This window comes from Haliotis cracherodii, unplaced genomic scaffold (genome assembly GCF_022045235.1).
Source record: "Haliotis cracherodii isolate W230 unplaced genomic scaffold, xgHalCrac1.p SCAF_8, whole genome shotgun sequence".
Classification (NCBI taxonomy): domain Eukaryota; kingdom Metazoa; phylum Mollusca; class Gastropoda; order Lepetellida; family Haliotidae; genus Haliotis; species Haliotis cracherodii.
The window spans coordinates 59,943,149-59,969,952 of NW_027266341.1; the positions used below are offsets into that span (position 1 = coordinate 59,943,149).

The 26,804-nt window shown below is 42.1% G+C and overlaps 2 protein-coding genes across 2 annotated transcripts in view; one reads left to right on the plus strand and one right to left on the minus strand.

Moving 5' to 3' along the window:
- Positions 1-214: 214 nt before the first annotated feature.
- Positions 215-13,181, minus strand: LOC139450088 (transcription factor IIIA-like). Its single transcript, XM_071231726.1, has 9 exons — positions 13,065-13,181; positions 11,301-11,419; positions 7,176-7,269; positions 5,615-5,703; positions 5,001-5,074; positions 4,198-4,281; positions 3,623-3,846; positions 3,043-3,096; positions 215-1,342 (listed from the first exon to the last, which is right to left on the minus strand). Exons 1-9 carry the CDS (start codon positions 13,179-13,181, stop codon positions 491-493), a joined length of 1,707 nt encoding a protein of 568 aa, XP_071087827.1. The 3' UTR covers positions 215-490.
- A 3,618-nt stretch (positions 13,182-16,799) lies between these two features.
- The window catches only part of LOC139450046 (P protein-like), a 39,976-nt gene continuing 29,971 nt past the window's right edge, over positions 16,800-26,804 (plus strand). The window contains exon 1 of the mRNA XM_071231680.1: positions 16,800-16,871. The gene's annotated coding sequence lies outside the window, so the exon portion shown is untranslated. The remainder of the gene's footprint in view (positions 16,872-26,804) is intronic.

Sequence of the window (26,804 nt, forward strand, 5' to 3'; positions counted from 1 at the left end):
ACATTGTTAAAACATAACTGCCTTGCATAAAACTGACTTCGTGACAGTGAAAACAATTCGAGCCAGCCCCAATATTGCACTTACTATGGTATTTCTTATAAACATACAACCCTAAATACAACATATGCCATTTATCTCAAAACAATTATATATATCCAGGGAAATGAATGACTGTTGAAGACTAGACACAGACAGGCACAGTGCCATGATGACATGACATGACATCCTTGCACCAGGCATGAGACTCACTGACCTGACCTCTATCCATGGATCTTGGCAAGAAGGGGAGACAACCTAAAAGGTAGGAATGTGGGTCTAAAACGGAAGCTGCTTCTCCTGTTCTGTACTCAACAGACCGAAAACCGAAGTCGATCAGGATCAGCATCTTTCCCGGACTGGCAATGTGACCACCTCTTAGCCGAACCTCCCATGTCACTGTTTGGAGGTAGTCGGTGAAGAGTTCCAGATATCTACGGCCATTCCATGACCGTTAAGACTTACCCAGAACATCCGCAACCACAACTTCAGCATCCACAACTTCAGCAACCACAACTTCAGCATCCACAGAAGCAACCATAGAAGCAGTGTTCTTGTTCTCATCTGATTCCTTGTCATGTCCATTGTTGCATGTTTGAACATCAAATGTTACAGGATTGTCTGTGACAACAACATTGTTTTGGTTCATTTCACAGATTTCAGCACCTAATTTACTTTTCTTGACAAGGGCGAAACTCTGAGATCCATCTAAGTCTGCAGTTTCAGCATCTCGCTTTGCCGCGTGATTCAAGGTCAACTTCCACGCAACGACTGCTCCCTCACTGTCATGACACGGCATGTCACTACCTAGATCAAACAGCAGTTTCTCATCAGAACTATCTGCCTTTGGCGATACTTTCAATATAGACCCTTTGGAGGACTTTAGCAGATCACATTCAGTTTCTGATTCACTGCAAAACAGAGACACATCGTGTTCAGAAGCAATTCTCTTTAACTTTGGTCCTTTCACAAATGCATGGCTTAGCTCGGAAAGAATTTCTGCTTCTGAAGAAACAACTCTTGAATTCCGATGTAAGGCCAAATCCTCAGGAATTTCCCGATCACCTCTTTCCTCCAGCAGAGGTCTAGTGTATGTATGTGAAGCCACTGCCTGTGATGATGTCTCCTTGACGTCACTGTCGTACCCAGACAGGGTGACCTTGTCCTCGTCGTCAGGATCCAGGAGTTCCAGCCCCACACCTGGACTCCCTACCTCCAGGCGGCCATCGAACCCACAAAGAGAAGCAGCCATATTTTTTCTCCTCCGTGGCTTCCTCCGTGGTTTCCTGTGTTTCTTCAGCTTTTTCTGTGAAAACCAAATATTCAAGAATACATGAGTTGAAAAATGTCCAAAATGATGATGATGGATGAGTATGGTTTTATGCCGCTTTTAGCAATATTTCAGCAATATCACGGCAGGGGACACCAGAAATGGGCTTCACACATTGTAACCATGTCGGGAATCAAACCCGGGTCTTCGGCGTGATGAGCGAACGCTTTAACCACTAGGCTACTCGACCGCCCTGTCCAAAATGAAAAGAGACGTGGTGATGTGATGTTGTGATGTGACATGGTGTTGTGATTTGATGATGTGGTGTGGTGATGTGACGTGGTATTGTGATGATGTGATGTGACTTGGTGTTGTGATGTGATGTGACGTGGAGTGTTGTAATGTGCTGTGATATGATGTGATGTGGTGTTGTGATGTGTTGTGATATGATGTGATGTGGTGTTGTGATATGATGTGATGTGATGTTGGGATGTGTTGTGATATGATGTGATATGGTGTTGTGATGTGATGTGTTGTGATGTGTTGTGATATGATGTGATATGGTGTTGTGATGTGTTGTGTTGTGATGTGATGTGATGTGATGTTTTGTGATATGATGTGATGTGGTGTTGTGATGTGTTGTGATATGATGTGATATGGTGTTGTGATGTGATGTGTTGTGATGTGTTGTGATATGATGTGATGTGGTGTTGTGATGTGTTGTGATGTGATGTTTTGTGTTGTGATGTGATATGATGTGATGTGATGTGATGTTGTGATGTGATGTTTTATGGTGTTGTGATGTGATGTGATGTGTTGAGATGTGGTGTTGTGATGTTGTGATGTGATGTTATATGGTGTTGTGATGTGATGTGATGTGGTGATGTGATGTGTTGAGATGTGGTGTTGTGATGGTGTTGTGGTGGTGTTGTGATGTCGAGATGTGGTGTTGTGATGGTGTTGTGATGTGGTGATGTGACGTGGTGTCGAGATGTGGTGTTGAGATGGTGTTGTGATGGTGTTGTGATGTGGTGATGTGACGTGGTGTCAAGATGTGGTGTTGTGATGGTGTTGTGATGTGGTGATGTGATGTGGTGTCGAGATGTGGTGTTGTGATGGTGTTGTGATGTGGTGATGTGATGTGGTGTCGAGATGTGGTGTTGTGATGGTGTCGAGATGTGGTGTTGTGATGGTGTCGAGATGTGGTGTTGTGATGGTGTCGAGATGTGGTGTTGTGATGGTGTTGTGATGTGTTGTGATGGTGTTGTGATGTGGTGTTGTGATGGTGTCGAGATGTGGTGTTGTGATGGTGTCGAGATGTGGTGTTGTGATGGTGTTGTGATGTGTTGTGATGGTGTTGTGATGTGTTGTGAGGTGGTGGTGTGAGGTGGTGGTGTGAGGTGGTGGTGTGAGTGTCCTGTAAGGCAGTGTAGGGTGTATCAGTGAGTCGTACACGTACCTTAGGCAGAGGGCTGTTTGGTTAAGGTTAGGGTGCAGTGAATCTGGGGTGAAGTTGTGTGTGTTGTGTTGAGTTGTCTTGTGTGGTGTTGTGTCCCTGTGGTGTCTGCAGAGCACTGTCACCAAGTTGTCCACGTACCTTAGGCAAAGGTCTGTTTGGATAAGGTTAGAGTGCAGTGAGTCTGAGGTGAAGCTGTGTGGTGTGGTGTTCTGTTGTGTGGTGTTGTGTGCCTGTGGTGTCTGCAGTGCAGTGCACTGTCACCAAGTCATACACATACCTTTGGCAGGGGTCTGTTTGGATCATGGAGACTCATGTGATGCAGCATCTTGTTCTGTAAGACAAGGGAGACGATCAGATTCCCTATACAAGTTAATTCCCTTCTACAAATTTGTGACTGTTCTACAAGCACATATTGTTTACTCCACTCTGAAACAGGTGCTCTAAGCCCTTGTTGCCCTCCCAGCCACAATACTCCAATGGCCTGTAAACAACTTGGTCTGGGCAAGTGATTAATAATCAGTGAACCATAATATCTACACAGTGAGGGGAAAGGGCACAAAATCAGCCAGGTCACAAATTGTGTTTCCCCAATCCTCATCATAACCCACAAAAGGATGCTGACAGCCAATTCTGATGCCAAAGGAAAGCTGATGACGTATTCTGATGCCAAAGGAAAGCTGATAACGTATTCTGATGCCAAAGGGATTCTGATGACGTATTCTGATGCCAATGGGATGCTGACAGCCAATTCTGATGGCAAAGGAAAGCTGATGACGTATTCTGATGCCAAAGGAAAGCTGATGACGTATTCTGATGACATATGGGGACCTATTTTCAACTATGATATGTTTACTTACTCTGTAGGAGAAAGTCCTGTCACAGTCCTTGTGTTCACACGGAATGCGTTTCCCATCATGGTAGGATCGGACGTGAGCTTGCAGGTTCTTCTTGCTGAGATAACTGCGGCCACAGTTGTCCCTGCTGCACTCAAACACGGGTCTCTCTGCCAAGTGGACTGGCATGTGCTTCTTCAGATTGAACTTATTCAGGAACTTCTTGCCACACTCCGGGCACTCCAGAGCTGACAACAACACAAACATTTAGTTCACCAACTAGAGAACAGAGTTATCAATATCACCCGCAATGGCAAATACTTGGCGTGAATAAATAAATTAAACTTGTTGCCATGTAACAAAAAACAATTACTTAAAAAAAAAAGAAAATCAAAAGGCACCAGTTCACAACTAGACCTATCGATGCAGACAGGTGTGTGAAGATGCAGACAGGTGTGTGAAGATGCAGACAGGTGTGTGGAGATGCAGGCAGGTGTGTGGAGATGCAGACAGGTGTGTGGAGGTGCAGGCAGGTGTGTGAAGATGCAGGCAGGTGTGTGGAGATGCAGGCAGGTGTATTACACAAGAGAAACACTCACCACTATGCTGCAGTGCCAGGTGTTTCCGCACCAGTGACCACGTCCCAAACTTCTCCTGGCATCCTGGCACCTGACACAGATACCCTGGAATATACAACAAACACCATGAGTTTAAAAAATATGCCAGTCAGCATCATCACAAGGGAAGGCGGTACTACGTGTACACTGGTAATATCCATATGCCCTAAAATGGCAACAGTGACACATTCCACATAGAAAGAATGAAAAAGTGAGGAAGCACATGTTGTGTCGACATATATTTTTGTTGTTTTATTTACATATCAACTTTAGGTGAGAAATTCTCCTGATTGGATACCACCACACCAGTCAGCATCACTCAGCATGTGGCATTATTCACCAAGACTATCTCAAATTGATGATACGAGAAACAGAGTGAATGAGTAAATACGGTTTAACGCCACTTTTAGCCATATTCCAGCATATATCATGGCACTGGACACCAGAAATGGGCTTCACACACTGTTCCCATGTGAGGTGAGGTGAAATGGGGTTTAACGTCGTTAATAGAGCGAGGTGCATGCATGTGTGTGTGTGTGTGTGGCTGCTTGTACTAGTCTGTACTGATGCCTATTTTATAGTTCTAGCCCACTGAGATACCATGCCGCAGTTGAACATGAATACCCCACTCAGACAAAGTATACGCCGAGCCGACCAGTCCTTGTTTTAGCCCCTTAATGTCGAGCGCCAGAGATGGCAGCAACAAGTACCAAGTTTTGACATCTTTTGGTATGATGCGGTTAACTTGGTTAACCCACCGCCCCACTAGAAACAGATGTACATACCTTCATGCATCTTTTGATGCCTCTTCAGATTGGCTTCGCTGCAAAAAACCTTCCCACAATCCTCCTTGGGACACCTGTCAACATGAGGAATATACAAGTCATCAGTCTTCCCAGGACAGGATGCCACAGAAATAATAAGCTACTAAATTAAGATACCAAATATTAATCTACTAAAACAGGCAACTAAATATGAACCACAAAAATGGGCTGCTAATATTGGCTACTGAAAAAAGTCCTGAAGTAGCCTAGGCCTTGCGTAGATCAGTAGAAGTGAAGTGAAATGGGGTTTAACCACCACACCAGTCAGCATCAGCATCACTCGTATCTCTCAGCATGTGGCATTATTCACACTCAAACAAGTGAGTGAGTGAGAGAGTGCAGGCGGCATGAAATCATGCAAGTCAACCTCCATTTAACTAAATTGCCACATACAAAGAGTAATAAGGAACTGTTCAAATGCAGGTCACACAATGAGGTTTGAAGCTGACAGACACAACTTCCTCACACCAAAGCTCCTGATCACCCAAATGTGTCCAGGAAAGTAGTATTTGCTTAAATCTGAACAGAAAATGATTCAAATGACCCCTGTGATGCCGGAAGTTAAATCTGCCCACCTGTATGGGTTGTCAAGCAGGTGCTCCAGGTGGTGGCGGCGCAGGTGCTTGTGAGATTTACAGTGCTTCCCACATCCCTCCTCTCGGCACTGAAACACACAATCATCATCATCATCATCATCATCATCATCATCATCATCATCGCATCGTCATCGTCGTCACCACCACCACCACCATCGTCTTCGTCGTTGTTATTATTGTTTACAGATTAAAATAAACATGCAGTAAAGATGCATCCCTCGATAATACTGCATTGGCGTAAACCCCATCAAAAACAGGTTTTCTATTTCATCCCATGACAAGAATCATCACCAGATGACATCAGGTCTGGGCCAATTCAGAAATGGCGTTTGGCTACTTATACCCACTTTTGGTTCTTTGCCATTGGTTACCTTCCATTCTTTGAGGAAAAAAATAATGCTGTTCAGTGTTTTTCAAAATACCATATCATCCAAAGGAAATATCATATAGAAATATTCCACAGTTTTGGAGTTCTGCCCCGGAAATGAGAACTTGCCTCATCTTCAGTTTAAGTCCAATTTGTCTTCATGAAAAATAAATCCAACCTCATCAAAAGGCACCAGTTCTCCACAAGACTGATCTATATAGGAAGTTTCAACAAGAAACATTTAACGGTTTTGATGTTCTGGAAACAGAAACTGGACAGCTGACAGACGGACGGACGGACGGATGGACGGACGGACGGATGGACGGACGTGCCGATCGCTACATCCCTGTTTTACATGATAACAAACAACAGGTAGGTTGTGTCCTTGGTTGTTTTACTTTTTTTCTTCTTTGAAACTTTGTAATTTCAGTATCTTCATAGAATCACACCCCGGGGGCATAAAAGCTATGGTGCAACTCGAGACACATGACAAAAAGGCTGATGGCTGGGAGCGATAGGTTGAAACTAACTGTTTTTGTCCACTAGTCCTCATTACGATAATATATAGCAAAACCCTAAAAAGGGCTAATTTCTACTAGTCCTTAGGATACCTCAACTGTTGGGCAGTTTGGCAAGGACTGTCTGAATTTCGGACACTGGTTGGGGCTCCAGATTTGAGTCAGTTGGGAAACTGGAGTTTGACTCAGCTGCAGTAGGATCTTTCTGTTTGTTGTTTAGCGCAGCACTCAGCAATATTCCAGCTATATGAAGGCGGTCTGTAAATAATCAAGTCTGGACCAGACAATCAAGTGATTGACATCATGAGCATCGATCCATGAAATTGGGATGCGATGACATACATGAACCAAGTCGGCAATTAGGAGGGTTCTCTCAGTTAAATATTACTGATCAACGATCATGTGACCCCAGTGAAGGTCAATGATCATGAGAAAGAAAACCATGTAAATTCATTATTATGTATTGTAACATTCTGAATTAATAATAATAATAATAATAATAATAATAATAATAATAATAATAATAATAATTCAATAGAGTAATCAAAATAATCTGACCATGCAAAAGCAACAGAAATTGATGATAACAATACATATAATATCGTGACACAAATACTGCAATATCTATCAATATATGATTCGGTACAGTACATACCACATATCTGCTTGGCTCTTCGTGTTTCCTCTTCACATGCTTGGCTAGATTCCATTGGTTGGAGAACTTGCTGTCACAATCCTTAAATGGACACCTGTAATATTGTCATGTTCAATGAAGCTGCAATTCGCCTTGGTTTATATTCCAAAAATACATTTGCAAATCAGACAGGCTACACTCGGAACACCTGTCTGACCCACCCAAGGTCAGCTACTTTGACGTAAATATGCGTATCACAACCTATGTATCATGATACATATCGTGACCTATGTATCGTAGTATGAATCGTATCGTAACCTTGCCGTATCATTGCACCCCTAGGGTTTATCAGTTGCATCCTATAAGCATGATAATTAAGAACGGATGCTACAAGTATCAGTGTTGCCATTTACAGTGAGTGAGTGAGTGAGTATGGTTTTATGCCGCTTTAGCAGTATTCCAGCAATATCACGTCGGGGGACACCAGAAATGGGCTTCACACATTGTACCCATGTCGGGAATCGAACCCGGGTCTTCGGCGTGATGTTTACGGGGAAAAAACTAGTGTATAATACTTGAAAAAAAAAGATTTTCCTAAAATACTACATCCCCTAGCAGGGTTAGAAACTAACAGGGCTAATTTCTACTAGTCCTTAAGATACCTTTACAATTGGGCAGTTTGGTAAGGACTATAGGACTTCTGCCAATTTCTAACCCCGACCTAGACGTGTACCCATTATGGTTGCGTGCGCAATTTACTCAATAACATACAGTAAGCTATTGAAGGACAGAGTAGCCTCCGTTGATGCCTAAGCGCATATCTACAATCTACATCACTGACTTATATCGCACATCAGATCATGTTGCAACAATCATTAGTCTATTTGGTGGTGGGGGCACGCCTAGTAAGAGGAAGGCAGAGAGGGATTCAGATCGAGAAAAGTGAGACGTCAAACACAAGTTATTTATCAGATCATGACTTGTCCACGGACATGCTAAACAATGTAATGGATATTACTTGACCACCTTCGATATCTTACAGAAATACTTGGCATTGGCATCAGGCAATGGTATTTTTTTACCCGTCAACCCTTATGGACCGGCAAATAAAGTACCGGTACCTCATAACACTTTGTTGTTGAACACAACATCGGCGATAATCAATGAAGTATACTTTTTCAAACAAAGTCAGTCTTTTATCATGAAAGTTTCCTGTTGGCTATCTTTAGCACAAGGAAATAACCTTTTGCTTTGCTTCATTGAAATTGTCAGTCATGAACGTACACTGCATTGAACCTGATGTTGAAAGGATTTAAACCAGGTAATTTTTTCATACATTTTCATATTTGTCCACAGTTGGGACTGACAAAATTTTTTGGGGACTTGTAATTTTTCAGTAGGTAGTCTACCGGAGAAGGATGTAAAACAGGGTTAGAAATTGGCACTGGTCCTGTAGTCCTTGCCAAACTGCCCAATAGTTAAGGTATCGTAAGGACTAGTAGAAATATGCCATTTTTAAGGGTTTTGCTATTTGTTATCATTATAAGGACTAGTGGACTAAAAATGTTCTACCACTGTAAATGAGTATGAATCTCTGAATGATTGAAACTAATTAATTGAATCATGTACGTAAGATGTATCTCATATTTGAAGATAGGAAATATATAAACAGGCAAACACCATTGCGATGTGGATCTTTACACCTACAAACCATTATATGAATTTCAACAAGTCAAGCCAGTATTGTAGGTCGTCAAAAGCTTTTGAAATTATCTTTTATCAAATAACTATTATCATATGTACAAGTCATAGCACTAGTCTTGAAATTGTAGAATTGCAATTTATGTTACTAGATTCTATAGGTATAAACCTTGCTTATACAATGAGCATTATCAGCTAAAATAAAATAAAATTACATTAATATTTATGTATTTTGGTTCACTGTTGACTTTACAAGGATTTTAGACAGTAGACCAATTGATATTTAGGTCGCATTGGCTACAGTTTTAGTCGCAACTTTGAGGCCTGTTTGCTCTTTTTGCTGCAACTTCACCATGCCCTACCCCTGTGAAAATGTCAGATAACCAGCCATAGGAATGCCTGAGTCCATCGCCCTCGTGGGGACGTTATCCCCTCATGTCTGACTGCCAGATCCCATGAGCCCAGAGTTTGATTCAACATTTAGTGGCCTCAATGCGGTTGTCAGGTGCATCAATGCACAAGGTCCACACACTTGCTACTGACAGTGTGACTCTGCCTCTAAACCCACTTGTGTCACATGACTCATTTGAATATGGAGTGTTGCTCATGAACGTACCTTCAGACATTGATATAATCCCAACTACAGAAGTAACTCATTTTCTTTGGATTTTTAAAGTCACAATAACTTTGCCTTTGTGTATACATCAGTATTTGGATGGTATATGTCCAACTTTCTTCACTCAATAACTAAGTGTTGATTCTAACAAGGAAATCCCCATCTACTATAAGCACAAGGCATCACACCTACTTTGTATTTAATATGCTGAGATCCCCAGTGAAATGCCTACGTGTCCTGGCACACTCAAAATGTATCACTGAGAGTCCCCAGGACTGTTGTTTGTTTGTTGTTTAATGCCGTACTCAGCAATATTCCAGCTATATGACAGCGGTCTGTAAATAATGGAGTCTGGACCAGACAATCCAGTGAATAATATCATGAGCATCGATCCACGCAATTGGGATCGATGACATGCATCAACCAAGTCAGCGAGCCTGACTACCCGATCCCGTTAGTCGCCTTTTACGACAAGCATAGTCGCCTTTTACGGCAAGCATGGGTTGCTGAAGACCAATTCTACCCCGGATCTTCACGGGTCCCCCAGGACTGGCCACACAGACGAGGTAAATCCTGGCAGAAGATACACTGGTCACTGACCAGTTATCGCATCTTTTTCATGTTATTTCTGAAATATTCCGTGTTTAAAGTCAACTGTGCCAATAACTTTGATTTGTGTAAAACTATGAGCAAATGCAAGTATTTCTGTCTGTGAAAAAAGTTTCAGTCGATTTCTGTTATAACACGACAATAGGGAATGAAAACAGTGGAAACAGAAATGTCCTGTCAACCAACTGTACCATTTATCGCCAATGTCTAAACAGCATGTGTTATCACAGTCATTAATTGACTGTATTGAAAATCAGGGTCTGACCGAACTTTCAAGAGGTAAGTCAAAAGTCAGTCTGTCATACACTTCAAAGCAACAGATAAAATGGGAGTTGTAGCCAGTTAGCCCAGCACAACAGACTGTAAGTTTGACAAGATGGAGGCTAGACTACTGCTGACAGCAAGGGAACAGCATGACAAGTAGGCTCCGTGTTTTGTCAGCATTAGCAAGGCTCCACCCACTCTGAGGGCGATATTCAGCCATAAATGTCCATAATATGTCCTACATTTGATAAATAACTTCCAACTTCATGTTATGATAGTCCACACTATTGTGGTTGCTTTGTGCAGGTGACTTGTACTGCACTGATAACAGGACAAGAAAGACAACAGGTGCCACTGCCGGTATTACTATCATATCTGTAAAGTGAGGTTTGTTCTTTCCACGATACGTATCACAATTGTATGTTTTAATGCTTGGTATATTGCATGATTTCAAATAGCTATATTTATCATGTGTTTAATGTTATACGCTAGCCAAATACATGTACCTTTGAAATGTTTCCGTAATTCCAAAATGCAAGTTCACATTCTGGAGTTCTATGGCAGTGGTGTAACACCAAGTCATCACTGTCCCCCGGAGCATGCATCTTTACATATTTATTGAATGAGTAAACATTATGCTGTTCCAGCATCTTATCTTGTTCTATTCACAAACTTCAATTCCAACAATGATGTTTTAAATTGCTTATGAAATTAAAATTTTGAATTATACAATATATTGTGATACGTATCACAGTATGGCCTTGTGCCATGTGTGCATTGTAAAATATTGTGATACACTTTAAACCTCTAATACCCATCCTTACTGCCTAGTCTACATTACTGCATTGATGGCAACGTACAAACTTCCCAATGTTCTTTCGGATCTTTCCTCATTTTCCTGACAAAGGCACTCACTGACTCACAAATCTAACAGCAGTGTTACCATGGTTACCCACCAGACTTGCTGATTGGCATCAGACGCTTGACTTCCATGAGTGAAGTCGACATGTCTTTTGAGATGGGCTGCTCTGGTGTAACTTTTGCCACAACCTTCATCGCTGCAGACAAACGGCCTCTGGAAATTGGAATAGTAATTCACTGTTCATTATTCGGAAATAAGAAAAGCAAATTTACCTGCCTAGTGACTATATTATATGATGGCACTGATCCTACATCATGTCTTGGACATACCCGTTTGCTAAAGACCAGTGAAGATCCGGGGTAGAATAATCAGCAACCCATGCTTGCCGTAAAAGGCTACTAAATTGATAGGGTGGTCAGGCTCACTGACTTGGTTGATACATAACATCGTATCCCAATTGCATGAATCGAAGCTCATGATGTCAGTCACTGGTCTGTTTGGCCCAGACTCGATTATTTACAGACTGCTGTCATATAGATGGAGTATTGCTGAGTGCGGCATTTAACAACAAACATTTCCTAAAATTTCAGCAAAATCCTATATGAGAATAACTTGAGAATAAATAGGCCAGTGATTGTGCCTCAGACAAATGTCAATAAGACATCCTCTTGATATGTCTGACACGTGTTTGATGGGATATTCCTTCTATATTAAAACTAACTTTGCAAAAAAACCTAAAGGACATACTGAATGACAATAAGGCAATGCCCTATACCCAATCTGAAACCCCCGTGGACTAATTTATATTGTTTGACCCTTGCAACACCAAACGGTATGGCCAATCGAAACATTCATTCTGGTATGAAAGTTCAGAGTATGAATGGTTCAGACTTTTGGCAGCAGAACCCTGTCCATCTGAAATAGCAATCCTCATCTGAAGGCTTCTGAGGATGTGCATGATATATGACATCTTTAATATTCTTGGTTATCTAAGTGTGTCACATGTCACCCGTCCTTGACTTGAATCTTGAAAGACCCTGGTACATACCTGTTTACATGGAATACGATGTGTCAGTCACCATGGTAACAGTCAAGTCATATCCCCGCTGCCTATCAGTAACAGACTCTGGGCCATGCAAACCTTGCCATGCCCTTGGGTAAGATTACAAACAATCATCGCAGTCTAAGAGCATTATTTGTTTTGTTTGTTGTTTAACTCTGCACTCAGCAGTATTAAAGCTATATGACAGCGGTCTGTAATTAATTGAGTCTGGACCAGACAATCCAGTGATTGACATCACGTGCATCAATCTACTGAATTGGGATACGATGACATGCATCAAACAAGTCAGCGAGCCTGACCACCAGATCACCTCTTACGACAAGCATTGGTTGCTGATGACCAATTCTACACCGGATCTTCACGGGTCCTTAGAGTATGACTGACAACTCAATAGTCATCTTGTAAGATCAGTCATGGGTACCTGTAGTTATCACGGTTTTAAAAGTGTAACTGAGTGAGCGTGCTCTTACCAATATTTCAAATAACAATGCCCGTCCCAATACCCATATGATCGTGAAGTTTGCGACCTCACGCACTGACAGGAAGCCTGAAGCCTGTGTTTGTTCAGCTGAATAGGGTTTATCCACAAGTCCATCACCACATAAGTACGATGAATTTAGTGTTAAACAGTCTCCAAGAACGTAAGCTTTGCTGACTATCCATAGTAGACGAAAGTTATTAACTTTTGAAAATGTTAGGCTTGATTCAGAACGGCGACCGAAACTGTCACACGTCACGACACCGGAAGCAGTGTGAATCAGAATGTCATTTGACTGAACAGATACAAATAATTACCTCTCCGGTATGTGAACGTAAATGTATCAACAATCTGCTCTTCTTGTGGAAGAACTTCCCACAGGTCTCGTGAGAACAAACAAACAAATTTCCCCTACACGTGCTCGTGTCCGCCATTTGCTTCGGCTATACTTCAACCTTGACTTCTGAATGTATTTGGATCCAGAACATAGTAACTGACATTTTTAGTTCACTAGTTTCTCATTCGGAATTAAGAACTTCAACAAGCTTGAAATTACATAGAGAAAATAACGTAAAGAAGTCCGTGAAAAGTCCACTCATGTTCAAACGCATGACTTGACTCCATTGATAAATACGTTTTCTTGGTCTAGTAAGGTTCCTTTTAGAGTTGGCCCAGACGAAGCTATATTAACCGTATTTGACGCAATAAGCGCCTAAGACGCTCTCAAGATTAGCAATAGGGGGCTCTTATTAGAATAAAATTTTAGTGAAAAAAAAACTGAGTTGAAAGATCGCATTTTTCGTGGTTTATGCTGACAGCCTGAAATAAAAGAAAGAAGAAAAGTCTGTGTGTAGCTATTTATACACGACAGATATATTTTCCAGAATTTAATTGCCCATAATTAAGGTTGCACATAACACACGAGTGCGTATTATACACGAATAATTAAGTCTTGTGTACATTGGAATTGGAAAGGGTGCTAATTGTGATTGGCAAATATTAGCAAATATCGCCGTGGGCTCTTATCAGAGTGAAGCGCTTATTACGTCGAATACGGTACGCTATCTTGAGATAAGTCATCTCTATTTGACTGTTATAGTTTAGTTTCCGAGATTTACCGACCGGTGGGTAAACATGCTATCTCACTAAGGTCACACTCAGAAACACGTGTTTGTTACAGAGTGAATACACTGGGAAATGTAACACAACAGCGTTTCGCTAAGTGAGTGAGTATGGTTTTACGCCGCTTTTTGCACTATTCCAGTAATATCACGGCGGGCAACACTAGAAATGAACTTCACACTTTGTTCCCATACACGTGGAGAATCCAACTCAGGCTTTCTGTGTGATGACGACCGCTTTAACCACTGGTCGACCCCCAACACCCCTGTTTGACTAAAAAAGATGGGAAACAACATTCCAAGGAAGGTCAAGAAGAGCTTGGATGTCACAACTATGTCTCGTCATATCTGGACATAATGAAGATTGACAAACGTGAAGTAGACTAGATAGGCTAAACCCCACTTCATTGGATGTGTCAAACAGCCTATAGTTAAAGTACATAGTGATTGCGTGCCATATGGTATCTAGCCTCGGTATCGTGCCCTGGTTGATTGTGTGTCATGGTGCCCAGGGTTTGGTGACTATCTGGTTGTCATGGTTCCCTGGGTTTGGTGAATATCTGGTTGTCATGGTACCATGGATTTGGTTACTCTGGTTGAGTGTGTTACATAGTTCCCTGGGTTTGGTGACTATCTGGTTGTCATGGTACCCTGCATGGGTTTGGTGAATATCTGGTTGAGTGTGTCATGGTGCCCAGGGTTTGGTGACTATCTGGTTGTCATGGTACCCAGGGTTTGGTTTCTATCTGGTTGAGTGTGTCATGGTACCCTGGGTTTTGTGACTATCTGGTTGTCATGGTACCCTGGGTTTGGTGACTATCTGGTTGTCATGGTTTCCTGGGTTTGGTGAATATCTGGTTGTCATGGTACCCTGGGTTTGGTGACTATTTGGTTGTCATGGTTACCTGGGTTTGGTGACTATCTATTTGTCATGATTTCCAGCCTGTTTACAAAAAGCTTACTGCTTTACCACTCTTCACAATTAAAGCTCATTTTCAATTTATATTTTGTTTTTCAAGAATCTCATTCATATCTGATCTTAGTTCTCGCTACCGCTAAACCAAGATCTGAGGACAACTTATTACAAGTCACGTCAGAACAAGAAGTCGACATGAGTGAATCAGAAGCAGTTTTCTCGAAGTTTACAGCACAAGTTTCAAACTGACGGATTCCATCCCAGAATACGCTTTGCAAAATTGTTTTGACAAAGTTCTCGAAACAAAAGAACACTCTGGAATGTGATATAGATAGCCTAATTTGTATGGCAGTACTGCCCACAGACACTGCAGAGTCTGTTCCGTTCAAACGTTTATCCCAGAGACGCGAGAGATATATACTATGCTTTTGACGGATTCTGTCGTAATAGTCCATAACTGTCGCTCGGATGACTCCGTGTTACCCTTCGTGAGGTTGCATGATTAGAAAAACATTCTGACTGTCTCATTTCTGATCTGGTAAGCGACGCTCTGATGTATTTATGCAGACTATTTGAATGTCAATGTTGTACGTTTTTTTGACGTTCTGAACTGTTGACTCCATATCCAGGTGAGCTATTGTGTAGTGGCACTATCTTGTACTTTTTCTTAATATTTTAAATTATATGAAACTGAAATCAACACTTCAAAATCCGAATATTTAAATATTTTTCGCTGTTGTATTTATTTAGAGAAACGTTAACCGCCGAACAGACAACAAAGAATAATCTCCCACAGCAACATACTTACATGTTATACAACAGCATGCAGTGTTTTTGCACAAACTGTCGCGACTATGTCACGAGATACGTAGTTCGTGTTTATATCCGCAGATCACGACATACACGCATTATCTATTGATCTTTAGTCGCCCCAGTCACACATTCCACTGATTAGGCGATGGGAGATTCTGTACACTGTATTGTTGAACACAGGCGTGATTGGTGACACATCTTGCTGAACCACCGTGACTCGGCCTGTTTGTGGTTAAATTAAGCTTCAGGTATATAAATGATCTGTTAGCGTTCAATAATGGTCACATAGCAAATCCCCTTTCACAGATTTACCCACCTGCACAAGAAAGAAAGGAGTAGTGAAACGGACCCATTTGCTTAATATTTAGATCTATACGTGTATCACACGTTCCCGTGTCTCTTCATGTGAACAATTTACCTGCCTTTGCATGTGTTTGTGATGGTGTCACCGGTGGGGCAGGATACGCTCACCTATTCGCGAACACCTGGTATCATCACTATTTGATAGTGATTCATAAACACATGGTTCTGGTATAGTCGGAATCGTACAATGGAATATGATTATGGAAGGATTTTGTCGATCCTTATTAGATGAAATACTTTCCCGACAACGCTCCCAAAACACAAATCTGGTCTCTGAAAGGAGGAGGGAACGGGAGGTTATACCATCCGGAAGTTACATCTGTGGGGCACCCGTGATGTAGGTCTAAGTAACCCATGCTTGCCGCGTGCTAGGCCCATGCTAGGCCTCTAACGGGATCGGATGGTCAGGCTCGCTGACATAATTGATGAATGTCATTGTATCCCAATTGTGTAGATCGATGCTCATGATGTCAGTTACTGGATTGTCTGGCCCAGACTCGATTATTTACAGACCGCCGTCATATAGCTGGAATATTACTGAGTGTGGCGTTATACAACAAACAAACAACGCCCACTCACTCTCTCCCTCACTCATGCACTACTCACACTTGACTCACTAACTCACTCACATTTTACTCACACTTCAGTTTCTCACTCACTCATCATTCGTTTGGTGTTGTGTAAAACGGTGTTTTTGTAAAAGGAATTTTTTATCAGATCATCGCGACAGCACATGCAGGCATATTTATAAACATTCTGATCATGTGACCGGAGCGCTTGATTATCTTTAACACGCTTCCCATGTGACTTTCCTGACATCCCGCTCTCGGTGATAACAACTGTTATCACCACATGACGTAAACATCATTAGTCGCCCCCTGTGGACGTACGAAAACATTCTTTGTCAAAAGGTAGGATTATTTTATGTATTTAATTGTAGTTGTTCCCACCGACAAGGCCTCAATAACAAAACAATTATATATATATTGTGTGTGTGTGTGTGTGTGTGTGTGTGTGTGTGTGTGTGTGTGTGTGTGTGTGTGTTCTTGAAATAGTCCGGACTAATGCAGATTTTATATTGCTAGCCCACGGAGATACCATGCCGCAGTTTAACATGAATATCCCACTCAGACACAGTATACTGACTCCGAGCCGACCAGTCCTTGATTTATCCCCTTAATGCCGAGCATCAGACAGGGTAACAACAAGTATACCGTATATGACCGCGTATAAGCCGAATTCTAAGGACCAGAAAAAAGATTCTGTAGAAAGGGGTCGGCGTATCCACCGGATACACTTTCATGAGAGTATTTTTCAGATCTTGATCTGAATGACGGTCCGATAGATTACAACTTCCCGAAAGTTTGGAAGTTGCCACGACTAGAGCCATTATTGTTATAAATTATCAATAAAGATATTATTATACACCAATGTTGTCAGTATTAAAAAAATGTTATGCATGTTACTACTTCCGATAATAAGTTTTTAATTGAATGTTCAAAGTTTATCGTTCTTCATAAACTCCACAATCTTTACATGTAACAATATATGTAATTCACAGCTCTAATATATAATCCCCTGATGAAATCGCCAAAAGCTATTACGTACGTTTTGCAAAGTTCATAAATTGATAGTGAACAAATGTCTACCTTTATTGAAAGAGGCAAATAAACAACTGTATCGGCGAGTTGATCAGCTGTTTCGTGTGACGTCACAAACGGTGATCACTGTGATTGCTTCCTGTTGTTTAAAAAGCAACACGGTACACAAGGAAATGAGCACTGATAATTACGGGCCGATTGGTATTGTCATGTTTTTTACACAATCTTTTAACGTCTTTTGGTATACCGCGACCGGTTCGAACCCACGACCTTCCGCTATCAGGGCCGAAGCTCTGTCCAGTAGACCACGGAGGCGGTCAAACATATGACAAAACTATGCATGAGTGCTATCAACCTGAAGACATGCCCATTCCTCTTTTTTACTGTTTTCCGTACATAGAGATGTATTGCTGGGGCCGTCAAATGTACTACCACTACCCTGTCTCAAAGATTAAACAAACCCATAGTCCTTAATAGGGGGCACGGGTGGCCCAGTCGTCTTAGGCGCCGCGATTCGCTGTGCAGAGTTGCGTCCCTTAGGCACGCCAGAAACCTATGATTGTGGGTTCGAATCCCGGTTCGCCCTGATTATGTTTCTAGGTTTGTCAGCACCATACCCTTGCTCATGGGTTTCACCGAAGTGGTAAACGTCTGAGACCTGCATCACTTCGGGCTTTCCTCCCACATTAAGCCGGCACGCCGTGATATAACTGTAATACTGTTAAAAGCAGCGTTAAACCCAACTCACTCACTCACTCATAGTCCTTAATACAATCAAGGATTTACACAACTTAATTTATACAACTTTATAATCACAAAATGTATTATTACGATGAGGACTCTCGGAAACTCAAAGGATTTGCTTGAATTGTTGCACTTTCAGACCAGAAACAGGTTCAATGACTTCAACTTTCCAATAGTCAACTTTCCCCTCATGTCGAGCAATACTCGAGTATTCCACAACTCTTGAGGTAAAATGAGTATGCTCTTTCTTAGAAAATTCCAAAGAGCTCCATACGACTCTTGGAGAGAAGTTGTTTGATCAAGATTACAACATTCAAGGCCTCAGTAAAGCTGTGGAGAGCATATCTGCATGTTTTTAACCAAGAGGACCGAAGTCTATGGTAATCTAATAGCTGTACATGTATAACTATATACGAGGGCTGGTCAAACAGTTCTAACCCTGATTAACTTTCAACTATGCGGCGTAAGAACAACGTCAATGTAGTACATTGTTTGAGTAGTTAATTGCAAGTATTTAGTCTGTTGAAGCCGTTTGTATTTTAGTGACAGCCAGTTGAACGTGGTAGGGGTCCAAATGGACACAGACATGGAAACGAACGAGTACCGAGCAGTCATCAAGTTTTTTACTTAACTTCCCAAAAAATTCATGAGCGCATGTCACATGTGTATGTTGATTAGTGCCACTGTTACATGTTGAGCAGCTATAATTAAGGCTTATAGAAGAAGCCTTGGTGATGACCCTAGGTCTGGACGTCCCCCAACTTCCATCAGTGAAGATTCAATCAAGGTGATAGAAACCCTTATACTGTTAGATGGACGTATTACCATTGCTGAATTTGAGGGAAACACAGGTCTATGCCATGGATCCATTGAAACTATTATTCATGAACATTTACAGATAAATAAGATATCTGCTCGTTTCTAAATTCTGATCTTTAGCAAAACAGAACTGACATTGCAAGATACAAATGTAGAGCTAATTGAGGAGGATTTCGTCAAATTCAAAAAGAGATTAGTAACGAGTGATTAAATATGGGTCTACCACTATGATCCGGATTAAAAAAAACGTCAATCAATGAAATGGCACCATTTAACTTCTCCGGCACCAAAGAAATACACGTCTTCAAGATCAGTGAAGAAAGTCACGACCAGTGTATTCTGGGATGCAGAGGATGTGATCCTTGATGATTACTGAGAAAGTCAAAAGACGATTACCAGTGCCTACTATGCTGATTTGCTTCATCGCCTAAGAGATTCTATCAAAGAAAAGCGGCGAGGAATGCTGACTGCTGGAGTTCGAAGAGCTTCCTCACCCTCCATACTCGCCAGACCTGGCAGCAAGTGATTTCCACCTGTTTCCTAAACTGAAAGAACACATTCGTGGAAAGCGCTATGACGACAAAGATAACCCAAAAGCTGCCCTGAATGGGATTTCAGGGTGGCTTCTGCAAAACTTCTTCCTGGCTGGAATTAAAAAGATTCACTTTCGGTATGAGAAGTGTATTTAAAAGCATGGATATTATGTTGAAAAAATAAATAAAAACAATTTCACAATTGTTGGTTTTGTTTGTTCGGCTTAGAACTGTTTGACCAGCCTAAGAACTGTTTCACTTTCAGTATATGTATGACGTCACTCATATTTATACTCATATTAGATTAGTATGAGTAGGTCCTTCTGATTTAGTAATCATCGGGTGTTTTCCAAATATAAGTGAGGGGGAAATACACAAAGTCTGACACAAGTTTCATAAAAATTATATTTAATTCCCTCACGGATGTTTAATCTCCTTATCACCCACACTTTATGATCAGCTGTTGTGAGTTTCCTCAATGTGTCACAATGAGTTAACATGACCGATATAAACATACCGAGAGCAACGTCAGTATTACGCCAATAATGATGGGCTGTGACGTCTGTATTACATCAACAATGATGGGCTGAGGCGTTTGTATTACGCCAACAGTGATGGGCTGTGACGTCTGTATTACGTCAACAATGATGGGCTGTGGCGTCTGTATTACGCCAACAGTGATGGACTGTGACGTCTGTATTACACCAACAATGATGGGCTGAGGCGTTTGTATTATACTCCAACAGTGATGGGCTGTGACGTCTGTAGTTCGTCAACAATGATGGGCTGTGACGTCTGTATTACGCCAACAATGATGGGCTGTGGCGTCTGTATTACGTCAACAATGATGGGCTTTGAAGTCTGTATTACGCCAACAATGATAGGTTGTGACGTCTGTATTACGACAACAATGATGGGCTGTGACGTCTGTATTGCATAAACAATGCTGGGCTGTGACGTCTGTAGTTCGCCAACAATGATGGGCTGTGACGTCTGTATTACGTCAACAATGATGGGCTGTGACGTCTGTATTACACCAACAACGATGGGCTGAGGCGTTTGTATTACACCAATAATGACGGGCTGTGACGTCTGTATTACGCCAACAATGACAGGCTGTGGCGTCTGTATTACGCCAACAGTGATGGGCTGTGACGTCTGTATTACGTCAACAATGATGGGCTTTGAAGTCTGTATTACGCCAACAATGATAGGTTGTGACGTCTGTATTACGACAATTGGGCTGTGACGTCTGTATTACGTCAACAATGATGGGCTGTGACGTCAGTATTGCGTCAACAATGATGGGCTGTGACGTCTGTATTACGTCAACAGTGATGGGCTGTGACGTCTGTATTACACCAACAATGATGGACTGTGGCGTTTGTAGTACACCGTCAACAATGATGGGCTGTGACGTCTGTATTACGTCAACAGTGATGGGCTGTGACGTCTGTATTACACCAACAATGATGGACTGTGGCGTTTGTAGTACACCAAGAATGACAGGCTGTGGCGTCTGTATTACGTCAACAATGATGGGCTTTGACGTCTGTATTGCGTCAACAATGATGGGCTGAGGCGTTTGTATTACACCAATAATGACGGGCTGTGGCGTCTGTATTACGTCAACAATGATGGGCTTTGACGTCTGTATTACGACAACAATGATGGGCTGTGACGTCTGTATTACGTCAACAATGATGGGCTGTGACGTCTGTATTACGTCAACAATGATGGGCTGTGACGTCAGTATTGCGTCAACAATGATGGGCTGTGACGTCTGTATTACGTCAACAGTGATGGGCTGTGACGTCTGTATTACACCAACAATGATGGACTGTGGCGTTTGTAGTACACCAAGAATGACAGGCTGTGGCGTCTGTATTACGTCAACAATGATGGGCTTTGACGTCTGTATTGCGTCAACAATGATGGGCTGAGGCGTTTGTATTACACCAATAATGACGGGCTGTGGCGTCTGTATTACGTCAACAATGATGGGCTTTGACGTCTGTATTACGACAACAATGATGGGCTGTGACGTCTGTATTACGTCAACAATGATGGGCTGTGACGTCAGTATTGCGTCAACAATGATGGGCTGTGACGTCTGTATTACGCCAACAATGATGGGCTGTGACGTCTGTATTACGTCGACAATGATGGGCTGTGACGTCAGTATTACGTCAACAATGATGTGCTGTGCTGCCTGTATTACGTCAAAACTGATAGCGGCCAAGTGAGTTAAATACTACAAGTTGTCTACAAATTCATACGATAATGGGTTCACGCGCCATACGTAATTGTTGACGTGATATTAGTTGTAGTGACGTGACAACGACGTCTAGCGTTGTTGATACTGTCAAGCCCTCTTTGGATCACACAATCATGTTAACTCACTTACATCATACCTGGATGGACCTATGTTACCCACGCACTGACCCCCTGCGGAATTCTGGTTAGCAGCCTCCAAGTCACGGTATCTTTAAAGCTAACTAGCTATATTTATTGATTCAATCATTAAATGACAATGACAGGCTGTGGCGTCTGTATTACGCCAACAGTGATGGGCTGTGACGTCTGTATTACGTCAACAATGATGGGCTTTGAAGTCTGTATTACGCCAACAATGATAGGTTGTGACGTCTGTATTACGACAACAATGATGGGCTGTGACGTCTGTATTGCATAAACAATGCTGGGCTGTGACGTCTGTAGTTCGCCAACAATGATGGGCTGTGACGTCTGTATTACGTCAACAATGATGGGCTGTGACGTCAGTATTGCGTCAACAATGATGGGCTGTGACGTCTGTATTACGTCAACAGTGATGGGCTGTGACGTCTGTATTACACCAACAATGATGGACTGTGGCGTTTGTAGTACACCAAGAATGACAGGCTGTGGCGTCTGTATTACGTCAACAATGATGGGCTTTGACGTCTGTATTGCGTCAACAATGATGGGCTGAGGCGTTTGTATTACACCAATAATGACGGGCTGTGGCGTCTGTATTACGTCAACAATGATGGGCTTTGACGTCTGTATTACGACAACAATGATGGGCTGTGACGTCTGTATTACGTCAACAATGATGGGCTGTGACGTCTGTATTGCATAAACAATGATGGGCTGTGACGTCTGTATTACGCCAACAATGATGGGCTGTGACGTCTGTATTACGTCGACAATGATGGGCTGTGACGTCAGTATTACGTCAACAATGATGTGCTGTGCTGCCTGTATTACGTCAAAACTGATAGCGGCCAAGTGAGTTAAATACTACAAGTTGTCTACAAATTCATACGATAATGGGTTCACGCGCCATACGTAATTGTTGACGTGATATTAGTTGTAGTGACGTGACAACGACGTCTAGCGTTGTTGATACTGTCAAGCCCTCTTTGGATCACACAATCATGTTAACTCACTTACATCATACCTGGATGGACCTATGTTACCCACGCACTGACCCCCTGCGGAATTCTGGTTAGCAGCCTCCAAGTCACGGTATCTTTAAAGCTAACTAGCTATATTTATTGATTCAATCATTAAAAAAATCATTATAATGATATAGAATTAACTAGGTATCGAATATATAAACTGAGGGGCAAAAGAAACGGCACCAAATAAATAATGGTCGTCGGTTTTCAACAAATTTGCCAAACAGGACGAAAACAGAAGGGAACACCTAGCTGGAATGCAACTTACCTATTCTCTTTGAACATGTGCACGTGCTTCACGTGATTTGCGAGAAAAGGGAATTTAATAACTAAAAAATGGAAAATGTGCACGAAGTTACCCGTATGAAATTCTGGTATAAAACATGAGCAGGATTGTACTCTCTCATCACACGAGACCGTTTAAAACAACGAACATGCCCCGACTAACCGCAGAGCAGAGGGAGAGAGCCATCGGTATGTTGCAAATGGGAGCGACGCAGGATCACGTTGCCATGATCATGGGCTGCTTCAAGTGCACCATCGCCTGACTTGTCACACGCCACAGGCAAACTGGCAGTACTGCGGACAGGCCGAGGAGTGGAAGACCCAAGGTCACGACCCCAGAGGAAGACCGGTATTTACGGGTGCTTCACTTATATTTCTAAATGTGACGTCATCATCCGAAAATAACCTTGGACATCCAGTATGCATAAGTAACGTTGCTAGACGGCTCCGCCTGTATGGTCTCCGTGCCTATCGACCTTTCAAGGACATGACGTTAACGTTTCATACGTGACCATATAACAGTGGCCAGCCAGATCACCGGACCTGTCGCCCATAGAGCACCTCTGTAACCAACTTGGAAGCAGGATTCGAAAAGGTCAACAACCGCCATATACAAGGGATGCCTTGGCAATTGCCCTGCAGGAAGAATGGCGTAGGATGCCTTATGAAGATGTCAGGTGACTTGTGTACTCAGTTCGACCTCGTGTTAGAGTCTGCATCGTTGCTGGAAGGGGTCACATCTGATACTGAGCCACGTGTGTAGCACGGGATTTTAAAAGAGATCGACGTCGATTCTGGGGGTGTGATCGAATACTGGACAGTGCACCCAGAATGATAAACGTGTCTGCAGAACTTTAAGTACATGATTTTTTATCTTGTCATTTTCAAATACCGTTTTTGAATAATTGGTTTTTTTTATAATAAACATAAACTGTTACTAAATTTTGCGTCTGTTTTGTTTTAGACCAGAAAATTATTTGGTGGCGTTTCTTTTTCTCGCTAGTTTACGTACTCTGTAGGCAGGAATAATGCAATTCCAATTGTTGCTTATAATACTTTCGAATCAATAAATGCAGTTTTGTTGATGAATTTAAATCCCTGTTTGGTGTTCTACGCGTTGTTTGACCTTTCTTGTCGTTTTACATGAATGAATAGAACCGATACTTTGGTACCTTGTTAACCCGCCACAGTTGTGTGGCTGTTGGACCGCCTCCGTGGTTTAGTGGTAGAGCGTCCGCCCGGAGAGCGGAAGGTCCGGTGTTCGATCCCCGGCCGCGTCATACCAAAAGACGTTAAAAGATGGTACTTGTTGTTACCCTGTCTGGCGCTCGGCATTAAGGGGCTAAAACAAGGACTGGTCGGCTCGGAGTCAGTATACTGTGTCTGAGTGGGGTATTCATTTTAAACTGCGGCATGGTATCTCAGTGGGCTAGCACTATAAATCGGCAGCCGGACTAGTACAAGCAGCCACACAAACACACACACGTACATGCACGTCGCTATATAAGTGCAATAATCTTGGACGCGATGTTAAACCCAGTTTCACCTCCGCATGTGTATGCAATGAGTATGGATAACGAGAACTCGCTTTTGTGGAACTAAGCCATTATAAATTGACATATTCGTGACTGGTTAGCATTTAAACTTAATGGTTGCTACCTCCTTTGAGAGGCTTTTAGAAGTTGGAGTACTAAGTAAGGGTAAGACTTATGGATGAACAACTTCTTTATTACAAAAAATACTTATTTTTTATAACGGTGTTAGAACCTACACGGAAACGTTGCTCCTAATTGTGATAAAGAAGTTGTTCATCCTTAAATCTTATCCTTACTTAATGATTTCTATTCTCCCTGGTCGATATCAGACATACATGAGCTACATTGTGAGAGGATGTCAGGGACATTTAGCCTTTAGTATCAGGGAGATATTTGCTTCTTTCGTGGCGAATTTTAAAATAGCAAACATGTATGACATAATTAGACGACCCGTGAAGATTCGGGGTGGAATAGGTCTTCAGCAACCAATGCTTGCCGTAACAGGCGACTATGCTTGTCGTAAAAGGCGACTAACGGGATCGGGTAGTCAGGCTCGCTGACTTGGTTGATGCATGTCATCGTATCCCAAATGTGTAGATCGATGCTCATGATGTCAATCACTGGATTGTCTGGTCCAGACTCGATTATTTACAGACCGCCGTCATATAGCTGGAATATTGCTGAGTGTGGCGTTAAATCAAACATGATCAGACAACAATCGATCTCCAGTCAGTTTTCAAGTCGTGTGGAGAATTTGGTATCCAACATTCTGTATTTGAACAGTGCCTCCTAGTGCTCGTAGTGTGTGTTCCATCTATTATATTCTCTATGGAACAATGCACGTCACCAGCACACAACACAAATTCTGTCAGCACACTAAAGGCGCTTTTAAAGTTACTTGTTTTACGGTGCCACCGACTCACGTTTCACAATGTGAAACACAGTTCAACTTCTCGTCCCCGTTGATTAAGTTAACCTTTACATTCCTGCGAAAAACAACCTTTAAACATATATCTTATGTCATTCTACATGACGTTTATCATTTTTCTTTCTTTCACCAGGCCAACAATCCTTTTTAAAACTCACTAAAAACAAACATGTTCCTAAAATCCTTTTTTTTCCATTTTTGTTTTGACCAATGTCCAATGACCACTCTGAAGTTAGTACACACAGGCATATGTTTATGTTGCCCGGTGCTTCATAAAATGCTTTGTTATCTTCTTTTGTTTAAATATAACTCTTAATTGTTTTGTGGGTTAATGTCCTTACCTTACATCTTAGCATCTGTTGTGTGTACTTTATGCAAGTGAACTTTAAATATCCATCATGTCATATGTCATGTCATCATCATCGTCGTCGTCGTCGTCGTCGTCGTCGTCATCATCATCATCATCATCGTCGTCGTCGTCATTATCGTCGTCATCACCACCACCACCACCATCATCATCATCATCATCACCACCAACACCAACACATCATCATCACCGTCGTCTTTGTTGTTATTATTGTTTACAGATTAAAATAAACATGCAGTAAAGAGGGTTTCCCCAACCCTATTTTGGAAAATAATGTACACATAAATGTTTGCTGAGAAGGTCAGCTCAATATGTCCTCACAAGCTGATAACGAACAATTCCCATACTCTCCCTATCTCGCCCTACCTCGTGCCGACTCCCTGTTTCTGTCAGGACACGTCTCATCCCGTTGTCAGCAGCCACAGCATTGTTCCCCCTTCATGTCGTCCCCCAACCCCATCCTTGATGTCGTGACCCCCCTGTCCCTGATCGAACCCTTATCGCCTGACACAGCGCTGTTAACAGCCACGCATCAGTGTAGGTTCTGCTCAGACCTATAACTCGCCCTGATGACACACGAGTGGAA